Source organism: Erithacus rubecula (genome assembly GCF_903797595.1).
Source record: "Erithacus rubecula genome assembly, chromosome: 3".
Classification (NCBI taxonomy): domain Eukaryota; kingdom Metazoa; phylum Chordata; class Aves; order Passeriformes; family Muscicapidae; genus Erithacus; species Erithacus rubecula.
The window spans coordinates 64,527,988-64,554,499 of NC_136689.1; the positions used below are offsets into that span (position 1 = coordinate 64,527,988).

General features: G+C 39.5%; 2 protein-coding genes across 3 annotated transcripts in view; one reads left to right on the forward strand and one right to left on the reverse strand.

Annotated features, from left to right (window-relative positions):
• The first annotated feature begins 1,448 nt into the window (after window positions 1–1,448).
• TXNDC5 (thioredoxin domain containing 5) lies at window positions 1,449–24,866 on the forward strand. Of its 2 annotated transcripts, none has more exons than XM_079299887.1 (10): window positions 1,449–1,726; window positions 6,142–6,291; window positions 8,993–9,098; window positions 10,371–10,467; window positions 12,748–12,863; window positions 14,971–15,057; window positions 17,077–17,217; window positions 20,020–20,108; window positions 22,805–22,934; window positions 23,491–24,866. In XM_079299887.1, exons 1-10 carry the CDS (start codon window positions 1,512–1,514, stop codon window positions 23,611–23,613), a joined length of 1,254 nt encoding a protein of 417 aa, XP_079156013.1. In that variant the 5' UTR covers window positions 1,449–1,511; the 3' UTR covers window positions 23,614–24,866. The 2 variants fall into 2 exon arrangements, with proteins under 2 accessions (XP_079156013.1, XP_079156014.1); XM_079299888.1 differs by having other exon boundaries at window positions 20,026–20,108.
• The window catches only part of BMP6 (bone morphogenetic protein 6), an 89,001-nt gene continuing 85,979 nt past the window's right edge, over window positions 23,491–26,512 (reverse strand). The window contains exon 7 of the mRNA XM_079299886.1: window positions 23,491–26,440. Coding sequence (XP_079156012.1) covers window positions 26,291–26,440 — 150 coding nt within the window. The 3' untranslated portion in view covers window positions 23,491–26,290. The remainder of the gene's footprint in view (window positions 26,441–26,512) is intronic.

Below are 26,512 nucleotides of genomic sequence, written 5' to 3' on the forward strand. Positions count from 1 at the left end.
ACAAGCTCAAGGACTTGAAGGTCAAATCTAAACTGAAAATAATTAAATTGAAGCAATTACAGAAATGCTGAGGGACCTCCAACACAAGAAAATTATGGACCTGCTGGAACAAACCCATAGCAGGGCCAAAAAGATGTGGAGAGGGCTGGAGCTCCTCTCCTATGAAGGCAAGCTGAGAGAGTTGGGATTGTCCAGTCTGGAGAAGAGAAGTCTCTGGAGACACCTTGGAGCAGAATTCCAGTACCTAAAGGGGGTCTGCAAGAGAACTGGAGAGGGACTTTTTACAGGGGCATGGAATGATAAAACAAGGGTAATGCTTTAAGGAGAAGGAGGGTAGGTTTAGATTAGATTAGATATTGGGAAGAAATTCTTTACTGTGAGAGTGGAGAGGCCCTGGAGCAGGTTGCCCAGAGAAACTGTGGATGCTTCATCCCTAGAATTGTTCAAGACCAGGTTGGATGGGGCTTTTCTAGTGGGAGATGTCCCTGCTGATAGCAGGGGGGTTGGAAGTAGATGATCTTTAAGGTCCCTTCGACTCCAAACCATTCTGTGATTCCAGGAAATACAGCCCCCTTCTCCCGTGCTACATCAGCTTGCAGCTATATCATACTGATCTCCTTGTCCTAATATTTGCTACTACTATTTACTGATTGTCATTACTCTGTTGCAGGTCAGAAACCCTCATCAGTGTGAGCACCCAATTTTTCCCTTCCTCAGAAGTGAGGGAACCATGCCAAGGGAGCAGACATCTCTTTCCACGTGGACATGGGGCTGGGACTGAGGACACAGGGGGGCCAGGCTTTATCCCAGAGCCACAGCACTGCTGCTCACCTGGCTGGCACCAGCACACCTGCCTTCCCATAACTCGTGTATTGGACAAAAAGCTTCATTGCAGTATGTCTGCATGTGTAAATATATAGCAAAAAAAAAAAAAAATTAAAATTTAATATAAATCCATTGATCAATATGATTAATATATAATGCTAATATAATTAATATATAATGTAAAACAGATACTGTGTGTTTAAGAAATAATATTTTAAGGACTTTATGAAAGTATTTATTTCCAAAAATGAGTTTGTGTAAAAAAAAGGTGCAAAAATTGCTATTTTTAAAAAATTCTCATATAGATGCATGGATCTGTATAATGAAAATATAACATAAAAATAGATATTATTTGGTATTTAAATAACATCTTAATGCTTTTATAAAATTAAGAGTTTCCAGAAATGAGCATGTTTGTACATTAAAAAAATAAATAAATAAATAAATAAATAAAAGCTGCAATTATTTTTAAATTTGCTATGGATGTATAGAGCAATTTAATTAATGAACGACGTGACAAAACAGCAGCGTTGTGCTGTCGGAGCGGCGCTTGGGCGGCGCGGCGCGGTGCAGGGGAGGCTCGGGCGGGAGGCGGGCGGGGGCGGGGGCCGCGGGCGGGGCGGGGCGGGGCGGGGGCGGCGGGGCCCGGGGCTCGGGGCTCTGCCCGCTCGCTCTCCGGCGCTGCCATGGCTCCGCTCCGCTCCGGCCCGGCCTGGTGCCGCGTCCTGTCGCTGGCCGTGCTCGGCCCCGTGCTCTGCGGCCGCCCGGCGCGGGCCGAGCCGGAGCCGGGCCCGGGCCCGGAGGCGGCGGGGGACCCGCACGGGCGGCACCTCTACAGCGCGGAGATGCTGCGGCACGGCGCCGCCGCCGCCCCGCACTTCGTCATGTTCTTCGCCCCGTGGTGGGTACTGCCCGAGCGCGGCGGGCCCGGCCGGCCCGCGCTCTCCGCCCGCCTCTCCGCGTTGACGTGGCGGCGGGAGGCGCCGGCCGGGCCCGCCGCGGGGAGGCCGCGGGGCCGGAGCGGGAGCGGCGGGGCAGGGCCGGGACGGGAGCGGGAAGGGCCGGAGGGGAGCGGGACCCCGCGTGTGCCTGGCCCGGGCCTCGGCCGCCCCCCCGCCACATGGACACGGGCTGGGCTGGGCTGGAAAAGATCTCTGGGATCATCAGGTCCATCCCACCCGGGCTGCGGGGCAGTCGCTCCTGCGCGTCTCTCAGCTGCAGCTTGGGTCATTCCCTGCCCTGTGCCCCCCAGCCCGAGCTCGCAGATGCTTGCATTGCAGAATCTGTGTTCTCTTTGCAGTCACGAAATTTAAGGGTGAGCTTGCGGTGTTAACCACCGTGCCGTGTCCCCGAGGCCACAGGTAGCCGTAGGACAGCTGGAGAGTTCTGGAGTTTGCAAGAGACCCGCTGGGCTTTTGTCCTGGGCTGGTACTTTTGGCACGAGAATGACAGAACTGTGCTTTACTGGATATTCCTAGTCAAGAGGACAGTACTTTCCTCGTGCTTGTTCATATTCTTTTCTTTGCCTCTTCTCCTACCCTTTTTTTATGTTACTGATATCCAGTAGATCTTATTGGGAGTTCTATTGTTAGGGTTCTTTTTTACTTTTTTTTTTTTTTTTCTCCCAAGTTTTCTTTAATCTAGATAAAATAAAGTTAAGGGAACAATGTGCAAAAGTTGTGTTTTGATCCAAAGTTATCCATTGCTACATGGTGCCATTTAAGCATGTGAGAGCCTTTGAAATCCATAGCAGGAAAGCATTTCCTTTGAAAACTTTTTTTTTGTTATTAACATTGACTTATTTATGCCATGTGAAAATGCTGTGTAAAAGCTCAAAAGAGCAGATGCCTTTGTTCTCTGAAGATCACAAAAGTGGAGGATGCCTGACTTGCTGGTGAAGGACTTTTGCCTGTGAGTGCAGTAAGGCCTGAGAAGTGCCCGTGCAGAGCAGGAGTGCTTCTGTTCTCTTCTGTACTCAGGTGATGATACCTGTGTCTGTCCAAACTTTGAGTGACTGTTTCACAGGCATCCCTAAAAACAGATGAGCTTTCTCTTATCTCAAGACACTGTTTGTAGGAGACCCTCTGCCAAAAGGGCTGTTGCAGAATCCTGTATATGCTGCACATCCTCACTGCAGATCAGAGGGATCTTGAAGATTTGGATCACATGGTGCCCTTGGGAGACCTGAGGATCTCTGCCCAACTTAAGTGTGAAGGAAGTGTGTTGTTTACCAGATTTGTTGCAGCTTCTCTGGATGTTCTCCTCATCCCTAGCAAATCTCCTCCAGATCTCTGGGTCTTGGCTTCAGGGCCCTTGGTCTGGATGTGTGGCTCTTGACAGGCAGCAGCAAGGCCAGGTATCAGGTCCAAGGGGAGAGCAGAAAAAGTTCATCCAAGTGCCTGAGAGAGGTGCTTATACACACCAGTAGTTTTATTGTCAGTGTGAGAGGGGGGCAGCCTGATACTCCTGGAGTCTATGCTAGAGCCTCTTGCCCTGTTCTGAGGTGTTGTGCTAATCTAATGCTTCCCACAGAATGTTGTCTGTAGTTCCAAGGCAAACAGCAAACAGTCCAACCTTCAGCTGGGATGGTCTTTTAGATTTATGTGGGTGCTGCTAATGTTGCATCATCGATGCTACCAGTGAGAGCTGGATTAGAGCCAACTCCACCCTTCTCTTCCAGATTCTTGAAACAAATGTTGCTGAGGGCCTGGCTCAGAAACAGTGGTGGTATGCATGAGGTCCTACATTTTCAAAGACGGCAGGATACTCCGTGAAGAGAGCATTCCAAGTCATTTGCCATCAGATGTCATAAGGTTTTTGCTCAGAAGTCTGTCTCACTTGCTAGATACACTTGGGGACAGAACACGTTACTTTCATGGTGGCACAAAGTATTCTTAAGTTGTTTGCCATGCCAGTTGCATTTCTACAGAGGAGTGAGGTTCTTCTGGTTCCTTAGCAGGAGGAAATCTCAACCGAGTAGTTTCACTTCATTATTTTGACTCTTATGGCTTTTTTCAACCTATGTTCTTTCTTGGTAAACCTGGCAAGTCCACAGCTGCAGCAGAATTGATCACCAGAGTTCATTGTTGAATCAAACTCTGTTGACTGGATTTTACTTCAGTTGAATTCTTCTGTGTGAAGCAAGACTGGTCCTGGGATGCTTATACCACTATCCATGTCTATGTTTTTAATTGGCTAAGGATTTGAGCTCTATCTTGCTGTGGAGCTGCCCTTGCTGGCTGCAGAGCTCAAGCTCTGCTAGTGGTCCCCAGAAACATCTGTGCTAGTCTCTTTTGGATCTTCATTTGTGCTTGTGGACATTGTGGATGCTCACAACTTTCTAGCCCATGTAGGGACAAAAAAGCAGAACTCATCATTGACAACCAGGTCTCCACTGTCCCCAGCAGCTCCTCCAGCCCCACAATGTGTTGTAGAGTAGGAGCAGTGAAGGACTGTGTAGACGCATGGGGCTGAGGGAATTGTGTTATTGCATGGTCTTGCTCTTTGATTTTACTCTCCTTAATTTTATATATATATTTCCATGGAAACTTCAGAAAAAGCATTTTCAGGGCTGTCATGTATTTCCTTCTATATAATAGTGGTTTGGGGTTTTTTTCAAACTGGAATGACTAACTATTCAGCTACTGATTTCAGATAGGAACATTTTCCCTGCTTTATTCTCAGTTTTAGCTTCCATAAGAAGGAAGGGAAGGGGTGTGTATAGCAAAGATCACAGTGTTAAGTAGGGACTAGGCAGCTCTATTGTGCTTAAAATACAGGAGGTTAATTAATTGGGATTCTCTTACCTAGTTTTCCATGCTCTGTTCTCTAACACCAGCCAGTATTCATTTGGTGTTTCAAATCACTGCATCCACTAGGGGAAGGGATCAGGGTATCTAAAATCCTCCCCTTAATTCAAGTTCTGTGTAGGATTGACTGTGGAGGGATTTCAGTCAGAAGTTAAATATTTGAAGGATATTTGATTTTGATAATAGCACACTGTATCCCTTCACCAGGACAATTCAGAATAAGACCACATAGGAGGTTGTATTCAGCTATGTGTGACCCACTGTGCCTGATTGTTACAGGACTTTACTAAGATCAGAAAAAAAATCTTTATCTTAAAGTAAATATCAAGGTTTTTGTGGGTTTTTTTTGGTGTTTTTTTTTTTTTTTTTTTTTTTTTTTTTGTTGTTGTTGTTTTTTTTTTTCTCTTAATGATCTCAGGATACCTAGAAAGGTGTGAATCCATGCAACTTTTCTACAAGTGTACTCAAAATCATTCATATGAGGGAAACTATATTAAGTCAGACCAAAATTCTCCAAAGTCCTAATGGTGATTTAATTGTTACTGACAAAGTAGATGTTGTAGGTCATGCCAAGCAATAACTGCTTTCATACTGTCAGTCTGAGAATGTTTTCTGTTACTCCAGCTTTGTATTTTTTAGGTGTCTTGGAGGGTTGGCCAAAGCAGCCATTAAAAATAAAAAGAAAATCTGTTCCTTAAAAGTTTCCATCATACTTTGAGGAATATACTACTGCTACAATAACTTGAAAGACTAGGAAAACAGTGAGAATAATAATAGCTATTTTTTTGCTTCTGGGAAGATACTTTTGTGGGAACTGTATAAGGCCAGTTTTCTGTGTGTATGCAGATATAAAGAGTTGGTGTCCTGCTGGGGCAGAGCATAGGATGGGAGGATTTTCACAGATTATTCTGAATTGGAAGGGACCCACAAGGGTCATCAGAATTTTAGGAAACCGTGTTGTGAAATCAGTTGTGATGTTTCTTGGCTTGTGTGTTACAATTCCTGTGAAGCATTCAAGTACAAGTGGCATCACAAAGAGACTAGAAACTATTATCTTCTTAAAAAAAAAAAAAAAAACAAACAAAAAAAACAAAAAACCCCCAAACAATGGAATTCAGAAATGTAGAATGTAAAGAAAGCCAGGCAACCTTGCAGGATTTTTCTAGAAAGCTGGAAGACTGACAGTTTTTTGATTAATAGCCTTAAGTTTAGGGGGTATTAATAGGATTTGTACTGTAAAAGGGAAGTAGCAAGAGGTTCTCAAATCTTGGTGATTTTTACATGAGATGTGTTTGCAGCATGCTGCAGTTCTTAATTGCATTTGCTGTTGCTTAGTGTAACAGTGCTTGAGTATGGAAGATTTCTGATGTAACTTATTTAACTTTTGATTTAAAAATTTGTTTAATTTATCAAAATCACCCTTCGGCATATGACTTTTCCATGGGCTCATTCATTCCCCTCTAAGTGTGAGCAGCTATTAAACAGTATCTTATTGCTTCTGTCACAGGTGTGGACATTGTCAGCGCCTCCAGCCAACTTGGAACGATTTGGGAGATAAATACAACAACATGGAAAACCCACAGGTCTATGTTGTTAAAGTGGATTGTACTGTGGATCTTCCACTGTGCTCTGAATTTGGTGTGCGAGGATACCCAACGTAAGTATCGAAAGATGTCTGCTCCTGTTTTTCAGTTTTCCGTGATCCTCTGCCAATTTCTTGAAGCAACTTCTAAGCTGTGTTTTTGCTGGGTTTCTTTGTAGCCTTTTGGACCTGCTGCATTCATTTGAAACCTTTTTACCATGTTGCCAAGTATCATGTGATACATAGTACTCTTGTGCTTTTTTTTTTTTTTTTTCTTTCAAGAAGCTGTTTTATGTCTTGGGAGGCGGCTGTGTTTAACAGAAGTCCAGAATTCTCCTGCTCTTTTTTCTGGGAGTATCTCTTGCTGAAGCAACAGTACATTGTGCAGCTGTGATATGTATGACAGAGCTGGTTTCTATAAACACTACTTTTAAAAGTAACTTGCCACAAGTTTGTCAGTACACTGCACCCTTCATTATTGCATTATAAGTGGTCTCTTAGATTTCTAGTGAACTTAGTGTTCATAAAGCAGTAAATTAATCATATCACCTAGCATAGTGATATTGTGTGGACTTTTTTCTAGCTGAATTTGCTTATATTGATTTAGTATTTTAAGGTTGCTATGCTTATGCTGTTGTCGGGAATATATGTCGTACTGCCTCAGCTTTGGTAGGCAGAACATGGTCTGGAGTATCTATGAAAGGTCAGTGCCTTTGGGTTAGACATGTGTTCCCTTTTAAACTGCTTGAAAAGGCACAAAAGGATTTATTTTTCACTCTTGTCTTCTTTAAAGCTTCTTGAAAATATAGATGGGATCCTTTCAACTACTTTATTAATTGCTCATCTTAGTGGGGATAAGTGGAGATTGTAGTAATCTGTAGCCCTTCCACAGCCTGTATTTTTCAGTTTCCTTCCCTTTGCTCACTTTGTCTGGTGTTTTTGCCAACCCCAGCAACAGTCTGAACTTTTCATTTGCTCCTGGCTGTACCCACTTGGACGCAGATGAGTGTGACTGAGTAGAAGTTGAGAGTTATAAATAGCATAGTCCTTGTTGAGATAGGAATTGTCCTTAAGGGCAGTGTGTGTCTTCTTCCACTACAAATACCAAGAGAGAATGAATATTACAGTTCTGCTTTCATATCTCCAGAAGTGAGCAAAGGGAAGCATTGGTTGTCGTTACACATTTGCATAGATTATATTGTGGTGCTGTTCCTCTTAAAATAGAATGACAGAGAGTTTTGAATAGGGAAAAAAAAATCAATGGATGTGTAATTGCCAGAGGGTCTTTTTCCCCTCCTTCCTTTTTAAGGTCATTGAATATATAGGAATAGTTAGTGCTTGCTTTTATCTGTTTGAAAAGTTAAAAATAATAAGGCAGTCATCTGCTAGGTATAGAAATATAGCAGTGAAGGGGAATTCATGGTGTCAGCTCTCTTCCTATCTGAGTCAATTTTGAATTAGATTTTTTCTAAAAACCTCCAGCTAGGGAAATTTCAAAGCTTCCTCAGGCAGAGGTATTGTCACAAGTCCAGGATGTGCTGATCCCTACACTGTGTTTCCAAACACCTGTCAAAGGAAAGGCTGCATCCCCTTTTCATCCCCCTCAGAGACAGTGGCTGAGCAGGTCCCTGCACTTCCTATCACAGTTGTCTCAGGATTATTTGATTCTGCAAAATAAATACTTTCACAACTGAACTAGAAAAAACTTACCCTTGTTTGCAGAAAATAAAGGTGCAGCTAGCTTGTTTTAAGATGTTAGCTGAATTTGTTTGGTTACTTTTCAAAAGTGTTGCCAGGAGGTGTGTTTTAGATGTTTTTCTTTTTCATTTTTTTTTTACTTCCTTATTATTCTGACTTTCTATCATTACAAGGAACATTCAAGAATACCTTGAACAGAAATGACAGTGGGAGCTCCTATCTCTTTTGAATATATTTGCATTATGTGTTTTTTCAACTCTTTCATGTGTTCATTTCTTCCAACTGTGGAACAAGAAGAGAGAGAAAAAAAACATTTCAAGAAACTAAAGAAGCAGTATGAAATGACAGCTTGGCAAGGAGAACTGAGGGCTAGGTGACAGTAGTAATTGAAACACTGATTTGCTTTAAAAAATAAGACTAGGTCAGAATCCAGTATCACACCTCTATTAAATATACTTCAAATTTTAACTTAAAATTTAGTAGTAGAAGCTTTATGTAGTCTATGGAAAAGTTTTGATAGGGATTATTGAACATTACAATCATGAAGTCTGGATGCCTACAAGCAGTCACTTATCTTCTTGTCCTATTGTCTTGTCTCAGTGTGTTTTTAATCAGTTTAATACCACATGAGAAGCCCTATGCTACAACAGCAGTCAGGGAACAAAAGGTGAGAAAGAAATTCCTGAGAAAATAAGCACTAGATTTTTCTTTTTCTCTTTTTTTTTTGGTGATGGAGAGAGGTAAATGAAAGAAATTTTATGCTCTGACAAACTGAAATAAGATTCATAGAGATTTCTATTTCTTATTATCAAAGTCATATTACACTATGCTGATTGTGTGTCTTATTTTTTCATTTTAAAATCTTCTGAAAGCTTATGTGTGCATGAAAAAGGGTCCTAACTTCTAGCCACAACACTTTAATCTGAGAGGGGTGCCTGATGATGATGCTAATAGTCAAGAGAGCTGTTACTGCAGCCTGAGCTGCATTACCATGGATTAGCAAAGCACATTATCTTTCTGAGAATGTTTCCTGTGTGAAAATTTTTGCCTCACTCTTCTCTACATTTTGACTCCTTAGGATAAAGTTGCTTAAACCAGGACAAGAACCTCTGAAATACCAAGGCCCTAGGGACTTCCAGGCACTGGAAAACTGGATGTTGGAGAAACTAAATGAGGAACCATCTGTAAGTGAAAAGGACATACTCCTTTCTGCAGGCTCACTTATCTATCATTTCTTTAAGTTAGGTTTCAATTTCCAGGAGGAAATCTGTTCCTGAGAATAAAAATCAGGTTGCAGTATCAATCTGAAACAGCTTACATGTAAGTCCAAGTAGTAATTAAAACTGTCATCCTGTGACCTCCTCTCTGTTTCCTGCTTTTAAAATTACAGTACATAATGCAGTTTTAATGATTGTACATTCTACATTTTAAGATACAGTCCTTGCTGTCAATTCATTTGACACCTGTAGGCCATAACGTTTCCAGAGCAAGAAAAGCAATTTAGCTCTAATACATTATAAATTGCATTTGTGTTTGGCTTAATTACCTCTTAAAACATGGGTGCCACCTTTAGCTGAGTTACTTTCTGATAATATTGTGGCCTAAAGAAAAGGTTTAAAATGATCAGTTAAGTAAGATAAGCTAATATCATCACTAGGAGAATCCTTATGTTTAGGGGTATCATTCACATACAAGAGCCAAGCCTTGCCCAAAATTAAATTTGTGATTGCTGTTTCTAATCAAGAAGAAAGCATTAGTGATTGCTCAACCACAGTTAGAATGTGATTACACTTCAATAAAAATGGTATTTTTAATAATTTAACATTAAATGCTAAATTATTTTAAGAAATGCACTTTGAAGTTCCTAAAAAATTATTTTCAGCTCTAGGTTTAGAGTCTAGAAAGTATTCACCTGCTTTTGCTGAAACACTCATGAGTTTCTTGAAAGTTTTATATATTAGGTGTTTATTCCTGTTGTTGCTGTCTTCATGGAGCCATTAGGCAGACAATGTTCCTTCTGGCACTAGGGGAGCAGAAAATAGCTTTAGCACTATTTTTAAATAGCCCAGAGACCACTGAAATGGGTGTGATGGCAGTTATGGCTGATGTGTGATGCTCTGGAGGCACTGTTATATAATTCAATCTTGTTAATATATGGTGATGCAATGAATGCTACAGCAATTTCTGTGCCCTTTGACTATACTACAGCACAGTGAAAGACTGGTATTCCACAGAGTCTGGTAATTCTCTTATGGGGCAGTCCTTTTCACCTTTTGCTTTCAAGTAGTTGTGTTTTAGGAAACATAAGGTACCTAAATCAAGCTAAATATGGACATTGCTTTAGGAATTTAGGATTTCAGAGTCTATGGCACTATCACAGAATGGTGTGATACAGGAAGCAAATGTTGTGTATTTGCTGTAGAAGAGAAATAAAAGTTATTTTTTCTTGTGAATAGGATCCAGAATCTGATGTGGAACCACCAAAAGCCCCTGAACCTAAGCAAGGAATGTATGAACTCTCAGCAGAAAATTTCAAGATGCACATAGCAGAAGGTAACTTGGTTACAGAAACATTAGTAGTGGGAAACCTGCACCACAAATGTCAGTTTTCAGGGTAATTTCTTCCCACTTTTATTTTCCAGTAATACCTAGTGAAAGAGGATTAAATTGCAAACTATGTAAAAATGCACTAGTTGAATTACATATTGCAGACTATGAGAAAGTTGAAGTACAGCACTCAGAAGGCAGTAAAATTATAGCTCCTAACCCCAGGGAAGAATCTATTGGGGCTTGCTAAAGTAAATTGTCTCTTTTCCCAAGTTCCTTTCTCAAGTCACAGCCTTGCCACTTTGTGTTTTTGCATGTCCTATTTCCTCTTGCCTAGGTGCTGGCTCCCAGGCTGTTATTCTGGATGAGAATCCAGAATCCACCTGCTTCCTCCTTCCAGCCCCCATCCCACTCCAATCTGGCCCTTTATTTGATATTGTTTAGCTTCCTTCCTCCAGAATTTAATGTGGGCAAAACACTTTGTCTGTTTGGCTACTTCAAAAAATATTTTGTCTGGAAGCTTTAAAATTAGTGCCAGGAAATTTCCTAATATGGGAAATTTCACCCCTCATATGATGCTTTTTTAGACAATGAGCAAAGTCTTAGAATACAAACTTGAACTGGCATGACAACAGAGGATCGTACTTTCTCCATCTGTTATCCAAAAAAGGCTAAATTAAATTAAATGTTTGTCCATTTGATGTCACAAGGGAAGTTAAACTAGCACATTTTAAAGTAACCATTAGCTCATTAGAAATATTTCCATGTGTAAAACAGCATTTTGTGCAGCTAGCTTAAAATTTCCCAGCATGTCTGGCTTAATGTGGAATTCAATCAAAATTCTCAATTAATTTTCCTCTAAGCCATCAGCTATATGCTAAGCATTTGTAAACTTAACTACCTTCTCAGACTGTAAAGTTCAGTGCATTGTAAATATTTTAGTGTTTTTATTATGTATCCATTGGTCTTCATAGAGGAGATGTTCTCATGGTCATATTTGATGTTAAGCAGGTTTATGATCATCTATAAATCTGTTGTCCTCTCTTGACTTCAGTTACGACAAGTTCAGTGCTTAAATTTAAATTTCATTTAATGAGGCTTAGCAGTTACACGAGCAAGTTTGACTTCTGTTCATAAATAGCCTCCTTTTACCTTTTTGCTGCTCTGGGAGAAAAAGAAATTATATTGCTTTCTATTGAGAAGACTATGTCAGAGTACCTGGTAAAGAATAGCTGATTTTGACTAGTGTTCTTATTAATTAGTGGGGAATTTAATTCTGCAGTTTACTTGACCAACACAGAGCATGTCAATCAGTTTGAAAGTCTTCCACATGCAGACCAGTCAAGTTAGGGTACACTATTACTGCAGTTTGTTTCCTGGTTATTTTGTACTGCTTTTCCTCTGACCTTCCTTCATGGACAAGCCTTCAAACTAGTAATTAATATACTAGCCCCAAAGCAGTCTTCAAAGGGTTATGAATGATTCTCCTAAAAAGGGCTTTTCTCCAGTTGCTGGTATTTCCTGCAAATTAATGTTTTCCCCTTATTTTAATTAAGTTCATTTTTATTTCATTTTATGGAGCCTTGCCTTGATCTGTGCAAAAATGTGCAGCAATTTGAATTAATTAATCTTAATTGAAATAAATTGCATATTCTGGTACTTTGCAATCAATAATACATGCTTCTAAACTAAACATTAGTAGGAGATAGCACAGAGACTCTTCTCTGCAAAAAATGCCACAAACACCTACTAAAGGCAGAAATTTCTGAGTAGTTGACATGAAAATTCAAAGTGCAGAGCTGAAAAAGAAGAATGGAAAACTGAATGACACTTTTCAGGTAATTCATGGTCTTAAGCATTTCTTAGGAAACGCCATTGCATGAAGTTGAAGTTTAATAATTCAATTTATGCTGTTAGCAACATATATTCTTTGGTAGTTCTTTCTACTCTGTAACAGGGCAACTGATTAACATGGTAGAATTAAACACTAAGGTAAATGGTTAGGTTAAAAGTATCAGTTTTAATATGTTGGCATGAGATTGTGAAGCTGTTTGGATTTTCAGGAAATTTGGCAGCACAGTGGGACTGCATACGGTATTGAAAACCTAATTGCTGAAGTATTTTGTCCTGGCCTTTGATTCACAGTGTTTCCTATCTTTAACTCAGGAAATACCATGATAAATTTGCAGCCTGAGATTAGTCCCTAGGCTTTAATTGCAGCCAAGTTCATTCCAAATGAGCTAAATAATTTTTTTCCCTTTTTTTTTTTTTTTTTTTACCTAAAAGGCAATCACTTCATCAAGTTCTTTGCCCCTTGGTGTGGTCACTGCAAGGCTTTGGCCCCAACCTGGGAACAGCTGGCTCAAGCCTTTGAGCATTCAGAAACTGTTAAGATTGGTAAGGTAGGTGAAGCGCTCTTAGTCTGAAAATATGGTTTGTGTCAACATATGTTTCAGCCAAGAATCATGCCTTTTGTGCTATGATTTGCAAATAACAGTTTTTTTGTTTGTCACCTCTTAAATACTTTTATAGTCATGGTTTGTATTTTGATTTTGAGATAGTCTTTTTTTTTTCTCACTCATCCACAGTTAACAGGACCCTCCCCCATTTTAACCAAAACCTTGTTGTAAACAAAGCTGCTTCTCTGCCTTTCAGAGAGCTGGGAATAAGTCTGGTACTTCAGATGCAGGGAGTAGTATTTTGAGACTTGTTTTTTATTATTCATTTGCTTTGTCAGAACTTGATAGCCTTCAGTATTTATTTTGAGTGGGAAAGTGACTTGTAATTTGTTCTTTGCAGCAGTGGATTCCTTAGCAAGCTTTAGCCCCACTGGGTATTTATGATTAGTAATTTCTTTGTTGGTTTTGTTTTTTTCCTCTTTTTCCCCATAAAACTTTTAAAAGGTTTCAGAGGGTCTTAGACCTTAAAAATTGATATCTTGTCCTGCTTTACTATTTCCCTTAGGGTTGATAACCAGGTTCTGTGGTGTATTTACCATGGGAGCTTGTTACTTGTACGTGGAGTGACTTCTGTGCAGAGGTATGGAGGTGGTCTGGCAATTGCAGTTACTGGCTTTACTTGCTGACCCATACCTAAGTCCAGGTGGCTCATGATGGGAATCTCTCTCTCTGCCAACAGTAGAAATCAGACTGGGCTCAACTTCCACGTCCCTGAGCTTTCACAGTGGTTCCACTCTCCACATCTCAAATGCTGCATGGCAGCAGTGTTGTCAGTCCTGCAGAGGGACTCTCCTCTGCTGTCTCCCCTGCCTCTGGCCTCACAGCACTTTCAGCTCTTTTAGTAGGAGGGATGAGCTTGACCTTTTTTTTTTTTTTTTACAAGCTTTCAAAATCTGTTAATTAATGTATGGTGTATATGTATAGCACAGGCCAGTAGAATTGAACTTTAGAGGAGACAGACATATATATTTATATAAGCAGAGTTGAACTTCAGAGAAGACACACAAATGCATATATATTTTTTCAGACCTGGTGGATATAAAGTTAGATTCTATCTGAGATTCAAAGGAAAAAAAAAGCTTCTGACATTTCAATCTCTCTGTACTTTTTGATACCCTAGTTTGCTGTCTTATGAAATTGTTGCTTAAGTATCTTTTTGAAGTTACCATTCTCTGGTACCCAAAGGAAAAAAAATGATAAATTTCAAAAATTTTTGTTTTAATCAGTTCTTTGTGGTGTTTGCAGTTTGTATTACTGTGAGTTGCTATTTAATAACTCCATCAAGATTTGTCTTGATGCCTAGACAATTTTATGTAACTGTATAGCTTGTGAAATATCTCTTGAAGCATGTCTTGGCTAAGATTTTAAGTCTGTAAGTAAACAGGAAACACAACTGTTTCTAAGAAGGTTGAACCATGACCTTCATCTAATCTGGGGGAATAGTGTTTTAACACTGTTTAATCTTTAAAATTGATCTTCAGTGAAAAGCTTATAAACTAGTAACTTTACAGACTGGTTTGTGACATGTTGGAATTGAAGGTTGCTGTGCACTTGGAGCTTCCCTTGGAATACAGTTCACTTGCTAGCTGTTGACATGCCTTCTGGAGTCTTTAAAGAGTAGTCTTTTAAAAAATGGGTGTACCAGTATGTCTTCACTTTAAAGCTCTCTCACATTAGTGTTTTGTGTCTCATTGTCCATGCATTGATTTTATTAGCTGAGAATACCAAGCACTTTTTAATTGAAATATTTAATTATGTCTTCATTGTTCTTTGTAACTGCTACTATTGCCTTCTAGTTTTACCTCCCCGATCCCGCCTTTAAAAAAATAAATAATTCAAATGCACACAGAGTCTTCCAATTATACATCTAAGCCACTAGTTGGAATGCAGACATAATCATTCTCAAGACAGTACTTGGTACTGAGTTTTCCCAAGCCTTGTATTGCTTGTTCCTGTAATTTTCTGAGATTTTAAATAAGGGAGGCTGTGATGCTTATTGTATGCTTATTTTAGGCACTGAATAGTTTTGGGTTTTATTCCCAAAATGTAGGTTGACTGTACCCAGCATTATGAAGTCTGCTCTGAAACCCAAGTTCGTGGTTATCCCACACTCCTCTGGTTTAGGAATGGTGAAAAGGTGAGTCTCCAGCAAATTTTTCTCTGAATTTCATTTTCTTCAAATAATATTTGGATTATGCTTACATTCTAGAAAAAAAAATCAAGTGGGCATATACAAAAGTCTGCTTGTGAGAGAAAAGATGTTGGAGGTTCATTTGGGTACTAGAAAAGGTAGACTTTGTCCACAGATAAATGTTAAAGGTTTCTGTTTTCTGTGCTTTGCAAACAAGTGATATAATGTTCATAAATCTGTATGCATTATCTCCAGTTATGCTGCTGTGTGAGAGAATTATGGGCTTACTTTATCATAGTATTTTTCTTTGTATGGAACACAAAAATATAACTGAAATAGAAATAATAGTGAAGTATGTAATTTTCACAATATGTATTAGAAGGTTCTCATCTCTTAGTGGTGCCCAACTGCTGAGTGATGTCTAGAGATGCAAATTTTCCTTCTTATATAAAGCTGAACATTTCACATGGCACTGCAAGTGAGAATCTTGTGAGCCCAGTTGACATTTTTCCTTGCAGCAATTCAGAGAAGTAAAATATTCTGAAATTATGAGGAGATAAGATATTTATAAACACCACATACATGAACAGCAGTAAACAAACATATTATAAATTATAGTGTTATTTACACTATATTTTGCAATTTCAAGTTTAGTTAAATATATTCAATGGATATTAAAAACAGGCCTGCAAGAGAACCCAGGACTATACTTCTAGCTCATACCTGATAAGTTCTGGGCAGGGAGGAAGGAAGAGGGGATTTTCTCCCATTAATTTTGCACTTCCTTTTGAACATTTACAGTATCAGAAACATTAAGTTTTGCTACTCAAAACAGTTTAGTGGCTGCTGCTTGTGGCACTCTAAAGAGAAACTGACATACCAGTCAGGTACGGGCTTCTTGCTCCTTAGGGAATGATACCGAGTGCCAGGAAAGGGGCAGTAGTTACAGAAAACATTATCAACTACAAAGGAAGGAAAATGTGTAGAAAGACTTCCAGTGATAAAGGAAAGTTGAAGAGGTGTCTGTTCTTCCTTCTAATGTATGGAAGATTGTATGTTGTTTCTTAAAGAGTCGTCTGCGAGATTGCATCTTGCAGCCCACACCACATGGAACCATGTCTAAAGAATTCTATTCAAAATGGATATGTAATGCCTCAAAGATATGATATCTCTTCTGAACAGGAAAATTAGTACTAATTCTCACAGACAGCCCTGAGGGCAATCATGCAGGAGCCAGATTGGAGAGGGCCAACAGTGGACTTGAGACTTAAAGCTGCTCACAAGTGCTCTGATATCTTGTTTTGACAATCTCTTGATTGTCTTGTTCTCAAGATTTGGAAAGTACCTGAAATATGGAGAAGCATCCAAGGTAAACTGTGGCCTCTCAAAGATCTGGCTGGCTGACTGCTTTATGTGCAGGATTAGACCTTTGTGAGAGTGGTGCCATTGGAAATGTCTGCCCTGCAGCAGGCTGTCATCTCTAGCTTCCAGATGAACTTAGGTGCCCAGGGTGCATTGCCTTACTATTTGGGTTTTCCAAGGATTTGTGGCAAGTGTGTAGGCCAGAGGAATGTCTGTATAGTCCAGAGACATGCAAGTTAAGGTTTTCAGTCCTGTCAAAGCAGTGTGTAGAGCTCACAGGGTAACAGAGACCACACACAAACCACAGCGGGTATTTTATTTTTCTTCATTGTAGAGTTAGATTCAAAAAAATAAAATTTTGAGAAAGCTGACGAGGGTGAAACCAGAAGGTTGAAGTAGAAAAGTGCCAAAGATTTTCTTCTACATTTCTAAAATACCTTTCATTTCAAGGAAATTTTAGATTGTTCCCTTTGGGTACTGAAGAATCTACGGGAAAAGCTGAAGACATGGAGTGAATAGAATGTGATAGAGAAGTTTAAGAATAAGATAATCATATTTATTATTTATATGCTTACACTTGGCAATCTTATGTTTGGCTAGTAATTATTTATTTGCTACATCAACTGCATATAGAAGGTTGCACAAACTATTTGCTATTTGCAGGGTGACCAGTACAAAGGGAAGAGGGATTTTGATTCCTTAAAAGAATACGTGGATTCCCAACTACAGAGCTCTGAGAAAGAGCCACCAGCAGATAAACTTGTTGAAGCCCCACAGCCACCTGCAGAGCCCACCCATGTTGAGGTAAGTGCTCCTGCACTCTGCAGCAATGTAAGGTGTTCAGACTGTTTTAGCAACCTGAGTCTTCCATGTGTTTCTCTAATAGCTTGAGAATTTCTGGATGTAAACTGTACCAAATACTTCCCTGGTTACTTTTTTGAATAATTAACAAGTGGAATCAGCTCATAAATCCTAGAGATACTGTTACTAATCTGATGAATTGGAGAAGGAAAAAAAATTGTTTCCTATTTTATGGTTTCAATAAGTTATTTAGATACAGGTGTAAATGGGGTCTTTTTGGCCCATGGAACTGGTGGCACCTGGGTCTGTATGACAGCATATTTCACCACTATAGAGATGAACATTTCTTGCAAGGTTATCACTTGAACCTGTGAGGATGGTGCATACTGCTAAGCCCCTGAGAATAAGCCAGAGTTCTATACTTAGAAATCTATCTGCAGAAACAATGAACAAGGATTATGAAGACCAGTACCAATATGGCAAGGTAAAGTGCCCTGTGACAAGAAAACTTGTGGTTTAGAGACTTATTTCAATTTTGATTGTAGGAGCTACAACCTGTAGGCTTATGTTGTGAAGAAATTGGCAGAAATAACTTTTGCACAGTTGTAGTTCATGTCATATAGTTTTCTGTCTTTTCTAATCCCTTTGGCATTTCATCTGCCATTTTTCTTGGAGATGAATGAAAAATTGGTGAAGTTGAAAAATTAGGGATGGATTTCAAACATAATTTTTCATGAAATGTGCAGAACATACTTTTTTCCTATAAAATAAGGGACTGGGATTTACAATCCCTTGTGATATAGAATGAACTTTAGTAATTAGGCAACATCATTACTAATATAAATGCAGTTTGTATGCAGCTTCTTACAGGAGAATATTACCTTTCCAAGCTGACTTTTCCAGCAGCATTATCCATCTTGCATAAAGTGGCTTACCAAACATTACAGACCACATAGATTTGCCATTTTCATACTCTTCAATTTTTATTTGTTTAATTGACCTTATATTTGGAAGATCCCAATGAGCTGGTGTTAGTACAATGCCAGAAAGTAATTAGTTGTCTTTCTATTTTTATAGAAATAACACAAACCACATGTGACACAAATTTCCACTTCTGCCTTGTGTTCACCAGCACATACACAAGGAGGAAAGGATTGTTGGGATTTTTTTTTTTTGCCAAATAATAGTAGGCATAGTGTAGGACTCGACTTGTCCTTACAACTTTTATCTTCAGACCCCTTGACTCTTTGTTTTCATGGATTTTGAAACAAGGGGCCAGCACCTGTAGCCAGCAAACACTGACTCCATTTGCCATCAGTTGACCACAGCTGGTACCACAGGCAACAAAACAATGAGTTGCCACTCCAAATTTGTGTCCCAGTGTTAAGCCCCTACTTGGATGTCTTATGTAGCCCAAGTACTTGCCAGCCCTTTTACAGAAGCTGTACTTTTACATCTGTGAGATTTCTTTACTGCCTGACATGGCTAAAATAATTCAAAAAATGATCTAGGTGGATTAAGGCAGTGTAAGCAGCAGATGCTCAGATTATGTGATTACATTAAATGTCTCTTTTTCAGACAAAGCTAAAATTGAGATATCTGATGTTAAATTTATTTTTGTGGTTATATAGTACACATTGCTATTCTGATAGTATTCTACAGATCTTGAAAATTAGTTTTACTGTGCAAATCATGGGAAAGTTGTTGCTAATCATGTTTTCAAATTTTCTATCTTGGATTGTATATTATGTTTGGAACATCAGTTTTAGATATCCATTTAGGAAAATCAGAGTAGAAGCACAGTGCTTGCTTTTGGCTTTACTTAATTATTTCTGATTATTTAATAATTAGAAAGTATAAAAGTATAATTTCTAATTTCTAAATAATTATTTAAAGGTAATAACACTTCAGCTTATTGAAATAATTCTGTGAACTAACAGTTATTTACAGAAATGTTTAAAGGTACTGGATAATTTTGATTTCCAAATTTATTTTTGGCTTCACAAAATTTATTGGGGTTAAAACAGAATTGATAATGCTGTCAGCTGTGATCTTGTTTTTCTTTTGCTTTCATTTGATTTTGAAGCTTTCATAGGCATAAGGTACATTTATTTTGTTTATTTTGGTTTTAATCCCTCCCTTAAGGGTCTCACACAAAAAATGAAGTTTCAGCTCCGTGTTCTCATATGAGACTGTAAGCAATGTGCTTTCCTCCCATCATTCCCTGGCTCCTGATATTATCAGGGGTAGAAACATTTCCTGGCACCCATGCAAGTGTGGTGTTGTGATGTCCTCTTGACAGGCAAATCTGTGTTTCTGGTAACAGTTTTTTCAGTGCAGGCAATGCAGGGGAAGAAAGAACAGAGAGAACAGCTCTTGAAATCACATCAGCACTCTTGAGACAGGCCTTGAAAACCTCATTAAAATCTCAGCTGGCCATTAGCTGCTTGAAGCCAACTCCTCTAAGGGCTGTTCCTTGAAACATAACATATTAAAATTAAGGTGATTTTTCACAATTACTAAAAATTTGGATACAGGCAAATCCTTTGAAAATCAGAAAGCTTTGTTTTTCTAGTTATGGATGAGATTCAGTGTAAAATATGCTTTTGTTTGTATCTCTCTAGGGAAGGAAAGTAGCTGAGAAGTAAAAGGCAGGTCTGCTGCTACTCTAGTTTATATTACCAACAGCATTATCTTTTCCAACTTCAGTTTCCCTTTTAGGAAGGTAAAGCTCACTAGGCTGATGTATGTACAAAAAATTTTGATTTTTTTTTTCTCTGTTTTTTTTTTTCCCTTTCTTTCCAGGGACAGGCTGCAGTGCTCTCTCTCTCTGAAAAAGACTTTGATGCAACCATTGCTAGGGGGATCACCTTTATTAAATTCTACGCTCCATGGTAAGAAGTTTGCAGCTGCTGCTGTTCAGGATTATTGCTGCTCTAAGCTGTGAGTGCATTGGTTGCTGTAGGTCTTTGAGCTGTAGTACTGTATTTGTTGTCTTGATCTAAACTGTGAATTAGCTGAAGAATGTGTGTGTTGGTAAGAGTTGCAGCAAAAAAAAAATAGCTCAGTCTTATTTAGCTCCCTTGAGCTGCCTTTGTTGACAGAGCATCTTTACTGTGTCAGCCTCCAGGTACTGCTGGGGTAACAGGGAGAGTGAAGCTTTCTTTGCAGGTATGCTCCTATCCCTGGATTAGGGTAAGATGAGGGGAGCATATCTCCATACCTCAGCACTGAGAAAGAAAGAGGATGCTGGCACTCTCCAGCCTAGCCTGGAAGCCTCATTTGAGCACCTGAGTTTTGATACAGACTGTTGAGCCTGTGGATAATTAATTGCCTGTTACTCTTCAAATAACAAAAAACTAATTTGCACAAGTGACAATTTTAAGATGTTCTTAAGAGTGTTATGTTCATGTGGTGTGTTCTTAGAGGGACCCAAAATAGAAGTACCCAGTGCAGATGGTGTAGGTGTAGATACCCAATTGAAGGCATTGAAATAATGTCTGGCATCTGCCATTCCTGCTATATCCAGCAGAGCCTGGGAGCGCAGCTGGGTTAAGACCTCAGTATTACAAATGTGAAGAACCCCTTTTTTCTTACTGTTCCCTTTCTGAGAGAAAGTTTAATGGTTCACTCTCTGTTTTATAGAATTCATCTTATTTGTGCCTCTACTGAATTTAATGAAACTTGAATGCCATCTTGCTCATCCATTATTGGTCTTTTAGCCAACAGCAGGAAGCCCTGTATAGGGGAAGAGATTTAAAATTAAGCTGTATTTCACTGTGTGAAAGATAAATCTCTGATTTAATCACTAGCATTCCATTAACACAGTATGTAAAATATAAAAAGATCTTTTGTTTGGATTACAAAAAGCTCAATTACAAAGGATATTTGCAAAAATATTGTAGTTTATCTTCGACAGTAGGCATGATTGTGTTTCTTAGTGTAGGCAAGAATTACCTGGGAACATTTCATTTCACTTAAGCTCAGTGCTGCAGGCTCTTTCACTGTGCTGCTTGAGAGCCATTTCTGTGCTCTCTTCCATCTGTAAGATCTGCTTTTGGATGTGAGCAAGTATGGGCCACCACTGGGTTAAGAAATACCCTGTCCATAGCACTCACACCCCTCATCATCTACTGCTGTTTCCTCACTGCTTTTATCCCCTCTGTGCTGTGGGAGGGACTTAGATTGAGTCTGTGCCTGTGCTGCTTCTGCCCCACTTTGCAAGCTGGGAAATTCAGTTCACACCTGTGCTCAAGAGCTTCCAGACTGATTTCTGAACTCAGGGCTTGTTGGCATATCTACTAGTTCATTACCTGGAGCAACTTTTTCTGAGAGAGTTTGAGATCAAGAAATACTCCCTTTCGGATTTTCTTTTATTAACAATACCATGTCTTCATCTCCTGAGATTCTCATGGGATGCTGCTGGATCTCACAGATAGGATCAGTGTTGGATGGTATGCTGAGAAGCAGTGGTTTCAGGGTGTGGAGTCACCAGTGTGTGCTGCCTGGCTGCAATGCTCAGAAAGCCACCATTTAGAAAAATGCTTCCTATATTTATGTAGCTTGTATCCTAGTTTTGGCTCTGAAAGTCAGGCTTGTGACTGCCTGTAGTGCTCTGCATTTAAATGACCATATTCTCTTCCAAGTGGATTAACTTATGTAGGGCTCAGCAAATGCTATTATGTTGCTTCCTAGTTCTGCCCTTCAGTTAGTTTTGGATAAATATTAATGTTAACTTGCATCGTAAGCACAAAATCATCCTGTTCTAGTAGGTTTTGTGCATGATCAGAAATGCTTTTATACTGTCCCTATGTATTAACAAGGTAGTTTAAATATACACTGGCTTGCATTAAGAAAACTTCTACTGAGACATCTTTCATTATTTTTGTAAATGCCCTGATCCAGCCTTGAGGCAATTATGGGTCTGTTTTAATAACCCAATTAAGGTGCAGCTGGGTTAGAACAGAATGAGCAATGCAGCTTTAAAGTCTAAAGTGCTTTGGGAATTCTTGAAGGCAGTAAGGAGTTCACATTAGGAATTTGGCTAAGCCAAGTTCAAAATATAAACAAAATGAACGCTTTACTATGCATTGGTCAAGGAGGCCATTAGGAACTGGAAGAAATTTAATAGGGAAATTAAAATCTCATTTAACTAATTAAACTTGGGCTACGTAGCTTTAGCATAACTGGCATACACTACCTGAAAAATTAATCCATACTACAGACATTCTGTGTCTTCCTGAAAGCATTTTTGTTTCCAAGAGATCTTTTATTTCAGTTAAATATTCTCTGTGCTTGTCTTTTTTTGGCTTCATACTCCTCTGTAGTGTAAAATGTTAATGTATACTGACATCTAGAATACCATTCTAGGCAAGACTAACAAAGGCCAGAAAGTACTTCAGTGCTTAACTTATATAAAATCACTTATTTTCTTAGCTCATTTACTGACATAATAGTGCAAGGGAGTTGGAGAGCCAAATCATTAGCAGATAGGAAAGGCTGCTAGTTAAACTTACAGCAATTGCAGCAAGACAGTAGAGATAAAATGGGAAGTGTATCTGCTAAACAAATCTCCCTCCTTTGTTTCTAGGTGTGGTCACTGTAAGAACTTGGCTCCAACCTGGGAGAACCTTGCCAAAGAGCAATTTCCAGGTTTGACTGATGTCAAGATAGCAGAAGTGGACTGCACTGTGGAACGTAACGTCTGCAACAGGTTTTCTGTAAGTGTGTAAGTTCTGAAATGAAGGGACAGTATTGTGTACCAGATGTTGGAGTATCCAGTGTGCAGCCCAACTGGCTGCTGACTCCAGATGCCTGTTGACAGTGCAGCTGTGGTCTCTGTTAGCCAAAAAGAGGCACCTGCTGACACTGTTTCTTTCCTGAACTGTTTGTTAGGGCTAGATCATTTTCATTGTTGGACAAGCTGAATGAATCCCTATTTTAGGAAACTTCTCTCTCTGAAGGCATCAAGGCTGTCTTGCAGTACCCAATTTCTGTTCCTAGAAAAAAATGTTTTTAAGAGCTGTTAGGTAGACAATTGAAGACAGAGCTGGAGCTACAAAGCCTACAGTAACATGTATTACCCCATTTTTTAAAAAATGTTCAGAAATTGCAGGTTGGCATTGAAAGTTCTGCTGTGGGTTTGGTTTTTTAAATTAAAATGACTTACTGTTTTAGAGGGGTTTGATGGCTTTTCAGAATCAGGTAAATATGAGTGATGGATACAAGTTTGAACGTTAATCAAGCAAGTTTATTTTGTGTGTGTGTCTTTTGAAGGTACGTGGTTATCCTACACTGCTGCTTTTTCGAGGAGGAAAGAAAGTCAGCGAGCACAACGGAACGAGAGACCTTGAATCACTGCATAGCTTTGTCCTGCGTCAGGCAAGGGATGAATTGTAATAAAAGTCTGGATGCTCTGCCCCTGGCTGTCTCTGTACAGTAGCTGAGGGATTTTTATCTTTGCTAATTTTCAAATAGTGTATTTGGGGGGGTGGGGCTTCTTTTGTTTCTCTGTTTCTAGGAAATTGAATGTATAAATCTTTGGTATCTTCCCCTTGTGTGTGTGTTAGAAACAGGCCTTTCTGTGTGTGAAGGAAAGCTGACAAGTAGTTACTGTGCAAATCAAGAGTATTTTCAGCATTGGTAGTTGCACTGCATTTCTGCATTCACAGAATGAAATGTAAATGGTTTCCTTTGAGACCAGAAAATGTCAAGAAAACCAACTGAAGGACAGCAGTAGAATATTTTTGTCTTCAAGTTAGATTTGGTTGAAAAGTAATCCTTACAAACTGCTCACCATTACTCAAAAGGCAAAAGCTACAGCTGTGTTGAGTCATTTTTTCTTCTAGAATTGTACTTAATCCCTATTTGTCTTAATATAGCTGCTGAAAGGTTGAAAACACACACACCTTTGGAAGATACCAGGCCACCATGAGCTGGTTGTTTCCTGTTAATCCTCTCAGCACGGGAGGTCTAGCCATAATGAAAAGTGATGGTACTGTAACATGTGCCTGAATGTTACTGAGGCCATAGTGTACACGTGTTAGGTGGATTTCCATAGGCTGCTGCCATCCAGCTCCAGAGGCACAACTATGCTCTACTTCTCTAGAGCCAGAGTGAAAAAATAGGTGCTGTTATAACTGCTTCATTAATGGTAAATGATCAGTTAGACTCCAGAGCTGACGATGTGTTTCCTACCCCCACCTGAATCCAGACATTGTGCTGACCTACTCCTTAGTCAGAGTACCTAGAGAACAACAAGTAGTACAATGCTAAATATTTTTTCCATTCAGCTCTTCTGCAGTAGTGTAAAATAGTTCCTCCCCTCTTCTTGAGCCTTAACGTTTTTCCAAGCTGTAAGCATTGATAAGTTTGAATACTAGGACCACACACTTTGTGGTGTCTTGGATTATAATATGAATCTATTCTTTGGTGCATAAGATGTTCCATGTTAGATTTAACTGAAAGCCAAAGAATTTACATTGCAGAGACTGTCACGATACAAAGGCAACAGCAAAAACCAAGGACTGAATTCTGCTGTCTCGTGTGCACAGAAACTCATGGAATGATGATTGCTACAGGCTAATTTGACTAATCTGTCAAGATACTGGGTTTTGTCCATCATATGGAGTAAATTGGTTTGCTTTTTTTTTTTAATTAAAAAAAAAGGCAAAGCATCAATGAACTTTTAAACTAGTGAATTTCTCCTGGTTCTTCACTTCACTGTCCAGAACTTTTCATTCTGTTCAATCTGAAAACGTGTGAAGGTGAAAAAGCCACAGTGAAAGCTAAGTGTTGTACTGGCAGATGTATTGGATCAACGTGTGTACTTCTGCCTTTCAGGAAGCCTTTATTATGTTTTTAACAACTTTCTAGTGAAGCACAATCTCATGAGTTTCTTGTATAAAATCAAAGTGGTACAATTGTTTACACTGAGATTTTTTCTAAATAAAAACTTTTTAAAAAAGCAGTCTTTCTATAAATGATACAGCACAATGAATATACAGTGACAAGTGCAATAAATTATAGCTTGTATTTACAAGAAGCCTTTTAAATGCAAGTAGAGGTAAGTGCATTTAATACAAGTTTAATATTGATCAAAATTTGCTATTAGCTTCTGCTAGACAAACCATGGCTCTATGCTGCATATCCTTTATACCAGTTTGTTAGTTGCATGACTTGAAAGGCAAAGATTGCAAATGTTGTTGACATTCTTCCTGTAAACAAACTGTCCAGCTAGAGAATGAATGGCCCCTAAGCTTTTACATCTGAATTACAGCTGAAGAAGTGTCCTGACTTCCTTCCTGGGCAAGTGGTAGTAGATGAGGCAGCTCCACATGGGGAGTGGAAGGAAGTTGCATAAGAACAAGTGTATAAATTTTTATTGCTCAGTCAGATGGTGAACTGGGAAAATGAGCCAGGGTCTGAGTTCATGGTAGTGTTTCTAACACAGGGTGCAGCCAAGCCATCTTACACTTGCAAGATCAGAGTTAAACAGTGCTGGGAGCATAAGAGAACTGAAACATCTGCTTTGGCACAATTTTAGATGCTTACTGTCATGACAGATGTCAGGAGAAGACTAACAGTCTAGGTGCAGTAACTGGTCCTTCTGGCCAAAAGGATCTTGCACGAGATGTACACTCTAGTCTGAAGTGCTTACACCACTTCCTTTAGCATCTCTGCCTCTCCCACTCATCTTCCTTCCCTGCCCCCAAAAAGAGACTTCATTTGTTTTGGGAGTTGAATGCTCCTCTGGTAAAACTGGAGCACATACCCAAGCACCTGCTACAGGCCAAGCTTCTCTGTGAGATTAACACCATCCCAGCCCAATAAAGTGTGTGGGCATTTTGCTGCTGAGCTGAGCAGCCAATGTGCTGTAGGGTCAGTCTGTAAGAAGTCCAGCAGTTTGCTCCCACCCCCGGGGGGTGGTCCCCACACCCCTTCCTCCCACAAGGCACATACATGGTGTTTTCTGAAGGGTGGTTCATCACATGCTTTTTATCCCAAGGTCGTGAAAATGGGGAGGGTTTTGTCAAAGTTCATGGCAGCATCACAGAGTCCATGTGAAGACTGTTTGTCAGTGACATCCACAAGCTCTTACTACCATATTCCTGTATTTCTTCAAGATTACATTAGAATTATCATCGAAGTAAAGGACAGATATGGCATTTAGTTTGGTAGGTGCACAGCATGGTTTGGGAACGTAATCAGGATTCATAAGATGAACCTGTTGCCAAGAAAGAAAACACAACTGAGACACTGGTATATTGTTTACAAATTCACCTGGTGCTTTGGCACG

What these genes read in the sequence shown, in the direction of transcription:
- TXNDC5 (XM_079299887.1), top strand. Translation starts at nt 1,512, where the DNA reads ATGGCTCCGCTCCGCTCCGGCCCGGCCTGGTGCCGCGTCCTGTCGCTG. An exon ending in CAAGATGCACATAGCAGAAG is followed by an intron (nt 10,468 to 12,747) that starts GTAACTTGGTTA and finishes TTTACCTAAAAG; the next exon opens with GCAATCACTTCATCAAGTTC. An exon ending in CAGAGCCCACCCATGTTGAG is followed by an intron (nt 17,218 to 20,019) that starts GTAAGTGCTCCT and finishes CTTTCTTTCCAG; the next exon opens with GGACAGGCTGCAGTGCTCTC.